The sequence below is a fragment of the Apteryx mantelli genome, chromosome 3 (assembly GCF_036417845.1).
Source record: "Apteryx mantelli isolate bAptMan1 chromosome 3, bAptMan1.hap1, whole genome shotgun sequence".
NCBI lineage: Eukaryota > Metazoa > Chordata > Aves > Apterygiformes > Apterygidae > Apteryx > Apteryx mantelli.
The window spans coordinates 29,044,307-29,059,136 of record NC_089980.1 but is presented as its reverse complement, the minus strand read 5'-3'; the positions used below and the strand labels follow the sequence as shown (position 1 = coordinate 29,059,136).

Here is a 14,830-nt window from a genome sequence, read left to right as displayed (position 1 = left end):
ACTAGGATATAAGCATAAACAACTCACCACATTAGGCCACATGAATGCTAGATAGCTCTGAGCTTGTTTCACGTGATCCCCCTTAAGGTTTGTTAATCTGCTGGATGTCTCCATAATACCCCATGAGACAAGCTGCTTCTTTAGCAATGTGCCAGAAAGCCTCCCATGCAGATTTAATGCATAAAGCCATGCAGCCAGAAGCAAATTATAAATATTTCTTTAGCAGGAGAGAAATGATTGGTTGCTTAAGGGAATGTTTAAGTGTGCTTGCCTCTCTTCCATAATTCATAAATATTTAAGTATCTCTGATCCATAACTTGGAAGAATGAGCAAACAAGCAGAGAAAGAGTGAAAAAGCCTGAACAAACACTGGAGCCATTGCCCTGGAAAACACATAACAATTATTAGGGCTGAATGCTGGTTGAAACAAGTTTGAAAATCTGAATGAAGATTTTTGCCTGTTATTTGATTTATCCTAAGTTGGGGAAACAGACTTCATACTTTTTTTTTTTTTAATAGACCTAGTAGTTAGCACACATTGCTAATTTCTTTTCCTAACTGGAAATATGCAAGACAATATTTTGAGCTAATATCTAATTCAAAAGGCGTAATACTCCTGGAGACTACAGGTATTTTAAGATGAACACTACCTGTTTGCTGGTTCAGTTCATCAGTGATATCAAAATGTACTTTGAATGCTTTTTAAAAATGCTAATAAGCACCCTGCTGTATGTGATACCCCACTGAAGTCAATGGGACTATTCCTGAAGTAGGGTACTATCAAATGCAAGTTAACATTTCACAATTTGATCCCATTTCAAAGTTACCAGATACTTCTCTGCCAGAAAGGTTGTATATAACTGGCATTTTGACAACCTGATTTTGATAAATCAGGGAGTCCTATAACTGGCAACTGGAAGGAGACAGACAAATAGACAAACCAAAGAATTGAGAACTGCAGGTGAGGATGAAACAAATGCATCTACCACAGGGAGAAAGTAACATCAGAGTTAGTCAAACCCTTAGGGTAAGGCCTGCCACAATTCTTTCTGTCAAACAAAGAGTAGCTGTATGAAACAGCAAAATACATAATGAGCAATTTCTGTGCAAGTCACTGAAGGCTGTAAGGGGACTGTGTTTCCTGGATTTCCTAGAACAGCAGAATCCCTAGAATTGACCTTTGCAAGACTGCTGTCATCACATGCTCTTCTGCGGTTGGTTTCTGTTTGGCAAGGGGGTCAAACATAAAAATCCATGTGTCTGACTTATGACTAAAAATAATGTAACACCTCTTTCACCAAAGTTGACTGCATTTATTTCATATCAGAGGAATTATTCTTTATTTATTACAAATAGCTATGAGTAATTTGGAAAGAAATGAGCAGTAGGCTCAAGTCTATTATTTTTTTCTCCCTGCAGGCACAACAATTTCCAGGGATATCTCCAGGAACTTCAGATATGTAAAGGTAACAGACTATCAAAGCCAGATTCTCATGTGTGGATTTGAGACAATTTTCCCTTCCAAATCGTAGCCAATAAGACACCTAAAGCAAATAAATCCAGAAGGTGGAGAGAGAAAATAATTTGCTATAAATTAATTTATCTCAGTAGAATCTCTTCAGGGAGGAGTTTGGTCCTGGCTTTGTATGAACAGTGACTGTCTTTGTAAAAACAATAACCCACTAATTTTAGCTGTGAAAGAGAGGAGGCCAAATAATATCTTGTGAACTGATATAACTGAGGTTAAATTTAATCCCTAAAACTCTCATAACCAGAACCACCAAGAATGTGAAGTGCAATGCTGCATATAGTCTGTCAGCCTACCATGTAGGAAACGTTGTGCAAATTATGCAGGTCTAGAGGCCCATATTAACACTTCAACCCATTACTGAGTGCCGTTTTATTTCTGCTCAAATTTCTTCCCAAACATAATAAGCTAACTGAGAAAAGTTCCCCTTACGTTAGAACATGTGTACCTAAACAGGCATTATACAAACAGAACTGCATCAGCGTAGAGTGCACATGCTTTAGGTCATATTGAATGCCCTCCCCCCCCCCGCCTTCCCCCACTGAAAACACATAATCGAGTCTTTAGACAGCCTTACTTTAGACACCTAAAATTAGCTACTCTGAATCACTCTCCAGAAGACAGTGTTTTTCTGCCATACTATGCAGGAAGCTGAAGTTCCTTGGCACCTCATTCACAAGCTGTAATCACCTTCTGCCCCCATCCTCGAAATAGATAAATGCTCTGTAAAATAGAAGTTTATGCAGTAACTGTATTTCTAAGTTTGTTAAAGTCTTTGGCTCATGAAAAATTTTCCCATATTTGGATATAGCAGTGTTTCTCAGATTTTTTTTAAATAAAGCGCAAGAGGTCACTTCTATCTCGAGATGTAATTTTCTAGCTACAAACCAGCATAAATGTGTTGTTTTTCAAATCAATGCTTTTGTTTCTTTGACTTAAAACTAAGGATTTTAATTGCATTCACACACTTCAAGAGATTAGTTAGACTGACTAATCTTACTGCCATCTTGCTCATTGTTTCTCAAGAAAGTAGTAACGGGGCAGTTCAGTTCCCCGGGGCAGGAGGGGAGAGGAACAGCTGTAATTACTGCTCTTTAGTGTTTACACCAGCCAAAGAACTGCTACTACCTTTAAATCCTTGGAACAACTCAGTTTCCCTGAGGCAGGGGAGCAAACGCTTCCAGAGTAGGCAGTAATTAAAACTTCTTCTCAAGTCTCCATCATGAAAGAAGGGAGCAGCTCCTTGCAATGAAAATGCCCTCGTTAGGGTAAAGATTTGCAGACAATAATTACAGATGCTTCTTCCTGGAGAAAGTAAGTTACTTCCATCTTGCCTGAAAGTTGGTGGGCAACATGGCACCAGTTTCTTCAGTGTCTTTGGAGTCTTTCACCACCTGCTTTGGGTGACAAACTGATTGAGACACACTGGGATGAGAATAAGTCTCAGGATGCTTCTCTTTCAAAGAAGAAAGCAATTTATTTATTTTGTAGTGGGGCTCTCTGAGATATGGGGGTCACAGACCAGGACATATATGATATAGGTAATGTGAGCCTCCTGTTGGATTGAGTGTTATTTTCCAAATTGCAAAACATACAGAAGTTTGCCACTCACCAAATTCCACTTTTAACTTAGGTCAGAAAGGACAGATGGGTCACTAAACAAAATGTCCATGTAGGAAAAGTAGTTGCTTGAGAGCTGAGATAGTAGAAACCACAGTTCAGGTTGAGTGACAAGTTTCCTAAATACTGATGACAGTGCTGGTGTTAGCTGACCTAAGGCAGCAAGCCATCCAACAAGGGAATGTGTGAACAACGTGCAACTTGACATAAGCCACTGTTAACATTTGAAATTTCTCATGAATGGAAAGACTGTATTTTTTCACAACTACAACACTTAACTTGGATTCATCAATTCTCAAGATTTAATGCCAAAAACAACAGGTGGCAACCATATTTAGTTTGCTCTCAATTCATATTCCTCCTACTTAATAAGAGAGGAAAAAGCTACTGATGCAAGCAGCACAGACAGATTCCTTGTTGTGAAAGCTAGTCCTTGATCATATGACTCGGGAACCAAATGTGCTTTTACACACTGCTACAGCCAAAACATATTGCAGACTTGAAGAACAAATTTATTTTTAACTCACTTGGCAAAATGTATCTGTAAAATGCATCATTTTGTCCTTTTAAATAGCAGAATGTTAGCATACCAGAGAAAATGGTTATTTTTAAAAAATAATAATAAATGTAATTAGTAAATTAATATACAGAAAATAGTTTGCAATTGCAAGTACTATTTATATGCTTAGTATTGTAATTACAAATGGACTCAGAATCACTTTTTTCCTCATTTCAGATTCTGAAAACAAGAAGATTTCTGAGAATGAGAGGATCAGATTATTTAGCATGATGATTTTTTAATGTGTTGACCTGGTTGACTTTGCACATTCTTTCCTGAAAGGTAAGTGCTTAATTCTGGTGGAAGGCACTTGCATGTCTGAGGTACAACAGTCAGATGTGGAGGTCTGCTGCTTCAGATAAAATGAGCTCCCTCAGGCTGGGAATGCTTATTCAAATTGCAAAATACTTAGAAAAGCGTGAAAAATCAAGCTGCAGTTTTAACTCAGGCCCAAAAGGGCAGAAACTGCAGTTTAGATATTCAGACTTTCCCTGAATATCTACAGTACTAGTTTTTTTCTGTGATAATATAGATATGAAGCAACAGAATGCAGCTTTGAAGTTCCTAACATATCTGCCAATTTCAATTTCAGAAAATCGGACTATAACTTTGATTTTTTTTTTTCCTTCCAAGTCTAAAAAAACTCTGTCATTCTTCAAATATACTGAACACTTTCCCACATTGGAAACTGCTGTTTGGACAATCCACTATCACAACTGAGTAGGAAAAAAGAAGTGCCCGTAAATGTTAGAAAAGAAGTAATTTCAGATTTCTTAGGTTCAAGGCACATTTAGACTATTCCATAGATATTTCCACTTAACCATGGATTTCTTTTTTTATTTCAGCTTCTGAGCCACTTAAACCATTTACTCTTATCTAAATTTATGATAAAACTATTCATTTCATGGTGTTCAGATACACTTTTGTTTATTCCTGTTTTCATCAGCAAAATAATAAACAAGATGTAGGTGTCCACATAGAAGTTTGACCACCACCAAGTTACCACCATGTTACCACCAAGTTACCACCAAGTTACCACCACCACCATGTTACAGGCAAAATTCTTGATGGGAGAGCTATGGAGCAGCATAGAGTCTCCTTTAGGCCTCTGGTAAAACCATGTTTATATAATGCTGATTTACTATTACTTTTCTCCAAAAGAACATTATAGTACTGATTATTATTTGACCCCTGTAAATCAAAGTAGTGTCACTCTTCATACACAAGTGTACTGAATATAACATGAGTCCATGTCCTCTGCATTGATAATAAAAATAATGTCTGAAACAGAAGTCATATAAGGATATAGTATAAATATTTTCTGCAGGAAAATGCCTTGGGAATATCTGAGCATCATGGCCTTTGCTTATCTTACTTAGGTTTTCTGTTGCTTTCCTTCTTGTTATAAAATGTTTCAGCATTTAGTTAGCCATTTAAAAAAAAAATGTTAAGCAGAGCTTATCTGAGTATAAAGATCAGAAAACAGGATTTGCCCTTGTCAGCAGCTTTAAATCTAATCAGCTTGCAGCTGTTGTGTAGTCACGATGTAATTCTTGAGGGAAATTCAATTAACAATTATATTTAGGAGACAGCTGGAGATAACAGCTATCAGTACTATTATCATATATCCATCACAGGCTTTATCCTACACCCACAGAAGTCAATGGCAGGACCAGGCACTGCTGAGCTCCGCTTTACTGACTAGCATTATTATTTCAAATAAACATCTTTAATAGACAGTTACAGAATCTGCTACTAAACTCTGTAACTGATTATCTCCAGTGAAGAAGTCCATCCTCATTCCACATTTTACATGTGCTCTTTTAGTACTAATGAACTAACGAGAAGGCAAGGCAGTAGAAACGACTTTCTGCTACTACGCAAATCTAAGCGTAAAATCCCTTTAATCATCTGCACTGTGCTCTGATGGCTTCAGACCTGTAGAAGACTCCCTGATTCCCTCACTGTCAGGCTGTAGGTATTGACAGTCTCAGCAGTTTATACGCAGATTCTTAAAGGCTGTCAATACCAGTCTCCAAGGTACTCTGCCATCTATGAAAACCCCAGCCCCAGTGAGGAAGAGGTTTACGCGGTTTATACAGTTTATTATCAGTAATGGAGCACGCACTTAGCTCACAACTGCTAATATAATGGATCTGGATACCCAATTTTAATTAAAATAAATACTTTTGGGAACAACCAGCATCCAGTTCTCTTCTGAGCTTGTACAATTTAGGACAGTTGGAAGATGAATGTTTCTATTATGACCTTTATGTTTGGATCAGAGCAGCTTTACAAAAGGGCTCTTTAATAAACCACAAAGCCACAAAAAGTGAATTCTAAACTTGGGTAGGAGTTACAGCATTTCCGCAAAATCATTTTGTTTATTTAGGTGCCTAGAAGGACAGTATCTTGACTACAGGCATCCCTTTTCCCCCAGTTCTCCTGAGTCTGCCAAAGGTTATTTGGATATCTCATCTGTCCCTATTCGACAGGATTAGGAGATAGAGCTACCACTCGGCACAACTTTCAGAGGCTGACTGAAGCATGGGGTGCGGCTGGTAAGTGAAGGTGTGCCCAGAACAAGCTAACTTACCCAACTGCTGTGCCACTGCTACTGACACAGGAAAACAGCCGCTAACCAGGCTCGCTGGCCCAAGTAGGTTCCCGGAATATCATCCGGCAGCACCTCTCGAATACTGATGCTGCTTAAGGCAACTAAAGGGCAGTACAAATAAAACGTTACAAAGCACCAGCGGATCTGGCTTTGTTCCCGTTAATTCTAGGTTTGTCCCCGAAGCGACGCTTTTGGCGTCGTGGAAATTAAAACGTAACATCAGGCTGCCAGATGATTCACTGAACGGCCTCCCCCTCCCCCCCGCGCCCAGCCCCCCTCAGCGCCGGCACGAGCGCTTCAGCGCGGCTGGTAGCGAGGCGCACGGTCCCGCGCCGAGCACGGCGGAACCGCCGTTGCGCACGGCCGTTAACGCCCCGGCCGGCCGCGCGAGGCTGCGCGCGGGGCGGGCGCCCCGCCCCCACACGCCGCTGCAGGGGGCGGGGCCCGGCCGGCAGCGGCGCTCCCCCGCCTTCGCTCGGGGACACCTTTCCGCGCGCGGCCGCCTTCCGCTCCCCGCGCCGGAAGTGGCTTCGGCGGCGCGGGGCGGCGGTCGTTCCCTCTGCTGTGTCGTCACCGGGCGCCGCTGGGCGACTCGCCGGGGCGCCGGGCCGGAGCGGGACGGGACCGGCCGCGACCGGCCCGCAGCGGCGCGGCGCAGCGCAGCGCCGGCCATGGCGGCGGCGCCGCAGAAGGAGATCGTGTACAACAAGCTGCTGCCGTACGGGGGCTGCCTGGAGGCCGAGGCGACGCGCTTCCTCGCTCAGATCAAAGGCAACCTGGCGCGGGCCGTGCAGCTGCAGGAGCTGTGGCCCGGGGGGCTCTTCTGGACCCGGAAGCTCTCCACGTGAGTGCGGGGCCAGCGGCTGGGCCGGCGCCGCGGCAGAGGGAGGCCGGCGACCGTTGTCTCGGGCCGTTTATAACGGTGCTCCGCGCGGGGCTCAGAGCGCCGCGGAGCGGGGCCTGCGGGCGCTGCCGGGCCGCGGGAGGCGAAGCCGGGGTGACTCATGCCCGCCCGGCGGCGGCGGGGACAGGCAGACGCCTGGGGGCCGGGCGGGCGCTCGGCCGGAGCCGGTTGGTTTCCTAACGGCTGCTCCGCGCGCCGCTGCGCCGGGAGCGGGGCGGCTGCCGTCGGCCGCTGCCGACGGGGCGCGGGGGGGCTCCGCCGCGCTGCGTGCGCTGGTCGCTGCCCGGCCTCCGGGTCGGAGCGAGGCGGGGTCAGCCGGCCTCTTGCACAAGGCCGCGGAGCGCTCCGAAATAGGAAATCGGGACAAAGGTGGTTTCGTTTCCAAGCGCTCATCTGTCGTCTCAGAAGCTTTCTCGCTTCTGTGAATCGAGCTGTTTTCTTTTTAAATGCATGCTTGATCACCTGTTTCTTCTCTTGCCTTTTTAAGCAAGTTGTGGAAGATACTATCTCTATTCGCAACTTTTGCGGTAGAAACGTGAGGTCTTTCTCAAAACAGGCTATATGTGCTTTTGTTAGTTCAGCGCTGGAAAGATTAAATTCTGGCTTTGCTGCTGTGTTAACAAAATTGGTGCCTTAGTTTAAAGAAAAAAAACCTCGATATCTTGCCTGTGCTGTGGCAAGGTGCAGTTTATGTTGGCTCCGGTGTGAGTGCTGACAAGGTGTTTTTTATACAGATTCAAAACACAGTGTTTTCATACAGTAGCACCGAGCAGAGTGTAGAATTCTCTTAGTGAATTTTACAAAACATACGTACCCATTTTTTTTCTTAACATGCATTATTCTGGCCAGTCTGGCACTAAAAATGGTGTCATATGACAAGTGACTGCTGTAGCTTCAATCAGTACACCCTATTTATGTGAATACCTTCTTTTTGATGAATGCTCTGTGTGCCTTCATAATTGGTGTTTTCTATGTGCTAGAAATGACAGAATACTAGCATTTGGTAGAACTGAGATCTTCACTTACAATTTTACTTCTTATATAAAGTAGGATTTTTTTTTTTTAAGTATTAACTGGGAATTTAATATATATCTGGCAGTCAAAAATCTGGTTGGTATACATGCAGTGAAATGTAAGTGACCTTATGTTTGCCAAGAAGCATTCTTAGATAGAATTACATTGATGGTTGCGAAATGACTCACATGTTTGCATTATGAGACAGTCTGAACCTGCTTGGACCCAGTTCAGTACTGGTGGTTTTTTTTTTTTCCCCCTCCTAGCCATCTGCTAGCTCACACTGTTTACAGTGATGCCTGTTGTCTTTGGACTTTTGGCAGAACTTCATATGCTAATCAAGCTGAAATAAATTGTAGTAGTTCTTAATAAGAGAAAGATCTACCTTAGATAGGGTAACTCCTGCAGTTAAGTGGTTTTAAAATGTGCAGGTATAGATTACAATTAACCTACTAGTCATTCTGTAAACTGCAATTTCTGTTACCAGTTTAGGCTTCAGGGCAGTGAATTTAGCCTGTTGAGAACTGCTGCTATGCTACTTTATGAATCACAAGAAGGGCAGGAGGCTCTAATTTGTGGTTTTCCACCTACCCTTTGAATTTGCTGTGTTTTGCAACTTGTCTGATGCCTGTTCGTCCCAAGATTTCTTTGTGGCATATTATAGTAATTCTTTGTGGCAGTAAGACTGAATATGTTTGGATGTAGGCAGGGAAGAAAACTGTGGGGCTGGCTTAAAAATAAACTGATATAGTTAACGTTGGAGATATTTTGCTTCCTCAGTTTAATTTGGCAAAATAGTTTTGTGGGATAAAATATTTCAATAAAAGTTTAGGCCTAGATGAAATACTTCCAAAATAGAATATGATGTTCTGATTTGTCATGCCTAAGTCAAATTATGACATAATGACAGTAAAATCAAGCTTTGTTGTCTGTTCTTAGTGAGTAGTTCATATCCCTATCAACTTTATCCCTTTTTTCTTGCTAGTCAGCTATAATAAATTACACATTTGACCAGAAAATGGTCAGAATCTTCATAAGATCTCTGCCTAGTTTTATTACAAATGTTCGAATTATAAAAGCCAGTAAGTATTCTCATAACGTTCTGTGAAGTAAGTTATAAATCAGAATCAAGGCTGACATGTTTTGAATCTGTTTCTTGTACAGATAAAAACGTTAATACAGACAGTCAATGTAACATACACAAACATATGAATGAGTGTTTTTTGAAAAAAGAAAAAAAAAAAGTCACACACAGATTATATGCCTGTATAGCTCTACCTCCTCAGGTCCACTGAAACTTTATGCAGCTGTGCATAGACTCCAGAGGTATGAGGAATGAAAGTGAAAACTCAAAACACTTTTTTGAATTTAAAAATTTTTGTACCAGTTACTATTTCATGATGACAGCTGAACCTAATAAGATCTTGTATTTCTTGTAGGGCAGCAGCTGAGAACATGAATTACATATAGTTGTCTTAAATGCAGCTGTTTCAGCTGTCTGATGTCATGAATTGAGTGGGGAAAGAAGACTAAAACTAAGATTTATTAGATGTAATGTCTGTCAGGTAATTTGCATAATTGTCCTTGTGTGCGTAATTTTCAGTGACGTAAATGGCATCGTTGGTTGGAATGCGTGTACAGTGTGTGGTGAGAGAACTTTCTCTTCTTCAAAAACAGGAATAGTGCAGTTACTTAAGAAACTTAGGACTTAGTAGGATTTCTTATACAAGTAAAACTGCTTGCTTGGAGAATTACAATTTAAATCTGTAATTGTGTTCTTCAGAAGTCCTGTCTTTAGTACCCCAAGACTCCTCCAACTTTGGCCAGTAAAATCTGTACCTTGTGAAACACTAATCCTGTTGTGGTAGCGTAAGACTGCATCTTGGTTGTATAGCTTGCTACAGTGTGTGTGGGGGGACACAGCACTTTAGTTGCATCAGTCATTTGCATAAATGGACTTGCATCATATTGTTTTATGTTCCCCTACCTCAAACATAGACAGCTGTTTCATTTGTCACTTTTCTACATTTTTTCATAGAAATTTTGAGCATAGATATTTTTAGAGCTTAGCTTCTAAATGAGCATTAGTATAATAAGAGCATTTAATGATTACAGTACATACAGTTGATTGTTTGATGAAGCCAAGAGAATACATGAGGGCCTTTCTGCACTTTCTGCTTCAAAAGATAAGGGTTGAATTTTTGGAGTTGAGGGACACAGGTTCTATTCCTGACGGTGTTATTTTGTGTCAGGGATAGAGACTTCTTACAGAATGATACTTAAGTTTACTGTGAGGTATGAAAAAATGTAGCTCAACTGTTTTGAATTGCTGGACACAGAAAATTACAATGAAGATAAAACCTGTCAACAAAACTTCTCTGAAGTGTTTCAATCGCTATTGCATTAGGCATCTTTTATTTACTTCCAGTCCTTCCTATCCTTATAAGAAAAACATAAAATTTCTATCTGGATACACCGGGGGGGGGGGTATACTATATACATATATGGGATTTAAATAGTTTGAGCATAGTTTTGTTTGGGTTTTTCTGGATATTAGTTTTGGACAGATGATAATCCTTTCTTGTATGCTGGAAAATTAAATTAGATTGCTAGGAATTTAGGAGAGCGCTCTATTCAGTTTCGTAAGTGAGTAAGTGAAGACAATTTTCAACTGTAGCACAACAGCCAACTTTCTAGGGCAATTTAGGATGTTCATGTCATATGATAGTACATTTCCTAAAAATAGGCCTATTGTAATTGTGGAGTGAAAGTTTGGTATACTCGGTGCTTTTACAGTAAGGGAATCAGGTTTTTGGTTTTAATTTTTTTTGTGTCTCCAGAGACACCGTACTGAGCATAAAAATGATGGAGATGCAAACAGGATATTCACTTCTAATTAGTATTTTTTGCATCTAGCTGAACTCCAAATCAAAACCCAGTGGAGCAGTACAATTAAGCACCATTTATTTATTTATGCTTTTTGCAGTTGACTGGTAGAGGTTGAGAGCTTATAAAACCTTTGATGGATTTCTTAAAGGAGGACTGAAAATGGTAGTGGAATTAAGATTTCAAGTAGCATCTTAATATAGTATTACTTACCTTCATATAAGGAGTCTTACTTATTGTTTTCCAGCAATTTAGTTTTAGAAATGAATTACGTTTTTTTGAAAAGGCATTCTTCCGAAAGCAGGAGGTGATGCTGAGGAAGAATAAACCCAATTCATACTACTTTTTTTTTTTTATATATATATATATACTGAAGAGCCACCGTTTATATGGTGATCATGCATACATGTGATCAGCTCCTAGGTATCCTGCAGGATTGATGAAATTCTTCCTGTATTCTTTTTCTTTAGTAGTCATGATGTTTTGTTCTATGCGAGGGGGAACTGGGCAATCCTCTGAAAATATCAGAAGTTCCTTTCTGCTAGGGTTTTGCTCATTTAATTTTGAGGAAAGTGGGATTAACTCTTTGTTAGGAATAATTATTTTCTGTTTGTCTTCTCTTAATGCACGGCTGGATTAAGGCAAATAACTGAAGATTTTAGAATCTGATGTTCCTTGTCCGTTTACATAAAGAAGCTGTAAAAATGGGAGCAATCTGACATCTAGTTCTACTTCCTGGGCATAGTGACATATTTGTGCTCAATACATTTCTCTGTACTTGTACCCTTTCTTAGTTAAATGGCATTTGGTGTAATAGAACTGCTGTTAGCAAGTGTCAAGGAAGGTAACCATCCAATCACTTTCTGTTTTGTTATAACTAGTTATGTTGCGTCTCTTGCACGCTGTTTCTTTGTAGTTCTAACTAATTCTTATTTTTTAAGGCTTCTTTTTAAATCCTGCATGAAGAAATGAAGCTGCTCTTTTTGGTTGCTTTATACTTAATTTTGTGAGAGAGGAGATGCATGTGCAAGTGTATGTGACTTACATGACTGAGGGATAATGAAATGGAAGTTGAAGGTGTTTTCAGAACCCTCTGTTCCATAGTAAAATATGCTGCTCTCACTGTGTAGCTGGGGTCTTCCTTCCCGAGCACTTAAAGTCATGAAAGGTACAAACACTCTTGTAGGAGAGCTCCTTTAAAGTTTGGTCATGACATCAAACACTGTCTTCCCCTTTTAATAAAAAGTAAGTGAAGACTAAGGGAAATGACGCTGTCTGACAGCTCCTATTGCTTTTCATGGTAGGACTCTGGATGGCCAACTCTTGTCTTACATAAAATGCCTCCGATTTGTTTAAGTCTAGTAGATTCTTTTCAAGGCCTTTCCTTTGAAAGTCTGGGAATAGCTCTTCCTCTTACTTGTGCCATTTATTAGTTCTCTATGTTGGCCTGATTATTAGTACCCCATCTATCTTGTACAAGTTTCCAGACTTTTGCTTTGGGTCCTTCCAAAACAGTATGTGAGCAATATGTGCTTTTGGGAGGTATAATATTGCCATTAAATAAATACAATTAAGTTGTATACTTTTGTTAGCCCTCACAAAATCAAATGTCACCTGTTGTTTTCTGAGTTGTGTGTGTTTTTTAGGATTTTTTTTTCCCTCCATATTCAGCTTCAGTGGCTTTTATGTATGTAAGAAGTATAGGGGTTCAACTGCTGATGGTCATTCTATAGGCAGATAGAGTTTGTGGCCAATCAACATTATTTAGATTCTTGTGGTAGGAGAAGGGGTTAGCCTGTATTTTATTTGCTTCATTCTGTATTTGAAATGAGTGTTAGTGAAAGTACTGCCTGTCAAATGCAAAATCCAACAGGAAAAGCAAAGTGAAAAGAAGTGTTTCTAGTTTTGTCTGAAAGCTAGTGATGAGGCATGGGGAAGTTGGGGGGTGGAAAAGTGGTCATGTAGTTGAGTCCAAATCCAATGTGCTGTTGCCGCACTATGTGAAATACCCTTCACATAAACATGTTTTATTAAGGAATCTGAACTTTGTTTCTCAAGTAGTCACTTCTGGCAGTTCTGGTGGAGTAAAAGGTGGCAGATGAGGAGTAGTGGCAGTGGCAGTTCTGTGAAGAGTAAAAGTTTACAGATGAGCGAAGCATTCAAAAGTAAAATAGATGCATCAAACTAAATTCCTCAGTGATACCTAAGGAGTCAATTTCAGAAATCAGATTCGGGAATCAAGATGGTTAATTTTTTGATTTGGTTGTTAGACCACTAACTGCTAATGTTTGCCTTATTTAAAATTACCCAACCTCTGTTTTCTGTCACTTGAAAGGAGGAGTCCTTCAGAGACTTATTTCTTTCCTTACCTTTTCACATTCTGACCCCAGTGTAGGGTTCTGAAATACAGGCTGTTCCTCATACCAGAAAGTAGTGTGAGATCTGACATTTTTCATGTTACCAGAATAAGCCTTGATGCTCCACTAGTGTTTGTTTAGCAACAAATCAATCCAACCTGCATGAAATCTTTATAAAAACAGTCAATAGGTTTCTCTGAAAATTATTTTATAGGAGTTATATATTTTGTCAAACAGCTACTTAGAGGACAGCATGTTAGTAATGTTTCTCGTGAACCTGTCAGAATAGTTGGAGCAGTAGTAAGAAGGGAAAGTGGACTTTCCAGGTGAGTAGTGCAACATGTAAAATTCTGCACTGGAATCTTATATAGGTTTTGTTGGAGCAGGTTATTTTCAGTTACAATGTATTCCTTTTCTACATCTAAACTTGAATACAGCATGTACTTCTTCCAAAGTTAATTCTAATAGAACTATGTTTTCTTATAATAGTACCTATGAGGGATAACAGTGGAGCATGCCACCAGCCAAGCGCAGTTTCTAAATAAACTGGTCAGTCTTACTGCAAGCTGTCAAATTTGGACTGTACTTGAAGCACTTTTTTTTTATTAACTTCTGAATTGTGTCCTATTTCCTCCCTGAAGTGCACCAGCTGAAAAGGACAAGATAAGAGTATAATAATGCTGCTTGTAACAGTTCTTGCTTTTATAAGGGGAATAATTATATGGAGATACAGAAAATATTAAACTTAATAGCTAGTACATTTTGAGAGGAGTAACTGAGTTGAAAGAATGATACCCTTGTTTCTGTGGTATCTGGTGTGAGCACTGTGTTATGCTAATTGCAGAATCTTGGGAGACAGCAGACTATCTGTGTTATTTCTGATTATTTATTGAAGGTGATGTTTCCTTTGCCTCATCTGTCTAAACACAAACCAGGTTTTTGATAGATATCTCCATTTAGCACACTTCCATTTTTATTTAAGATTTTAAAATTGGTTTTAGATCCACTAAATCAGCTTTAATTAAAATCCTGTTTCCCTTTAGAAGAAACTTAGCACAAATCGTAGTTTGAGAGAGGCTAATGCAAAATAGAAATGTCACCTGCTAACACTTACTCATTCTTTAAGGTTTGCACTTTATAGGTATGTTAAATGTCTGTCCTCCTGGCTTGTAAAAACAAAAAATAAATTTAGTGCAAGGATTACCCTTGGTTGCAAATCAATGTTTCTTAAAAGGCTCATTCTCACTTCCAAGCAACCTTTGTCTTAGGAGTGTAGCAAAACACGTATATATGCAAAAAAATATTCAAGTTTTAACAGAAATAAATGTTTTCTGGAAGTTGTAAT

At 40.0% G+C, this 14,830-nt stretch overlaps 1 protein-coding gene and 1 long non-coding RNA gene across 3 annotated transcripts in view; both read left to right on the top strand.

The window, feature by feature from the left end:
* Positions 1–1,420: 1,420 nt before the first annotated feature.
* Positions 1,421–6,164, top strand: LOC106490402 (uncharacterized). Of its 2 annotated transcripts, XR_001293599.2 has the most exons (4): positions 1,421–1,466; positions 3,885–3,989; positions 4,654–4,818; positions 6,148–6,164. It is a non-coding gene; the product is annotated as an uncharacterized lncRNA (long non-coding RNA). The 2 variants fall into 2 exon arrangements; XR_010883866.1 differs by lacking the exon at positions 6,148–6,164 and having other exon boundaries at positions 4,654–4,903.
* Positions 6,165–6,995: 831 nt separating this feature from the next.
* PSME4 (proteasome activator subunit 4) overlaps positions 6,996–14,830 on the top strand; it is a 75,916-nt gene continuing 68,081 nt past the window's right edge. Inside the window, exon 1 of the mRNA XM_067293001.1 lies at positions 6,996–7,168. Coding sequence (XP_067149102.1) covers positions 6,996–7,168 — 173 coding nt within the window. The remainder of the gene's footprint in view (positions 7,169–14,830) is intronic.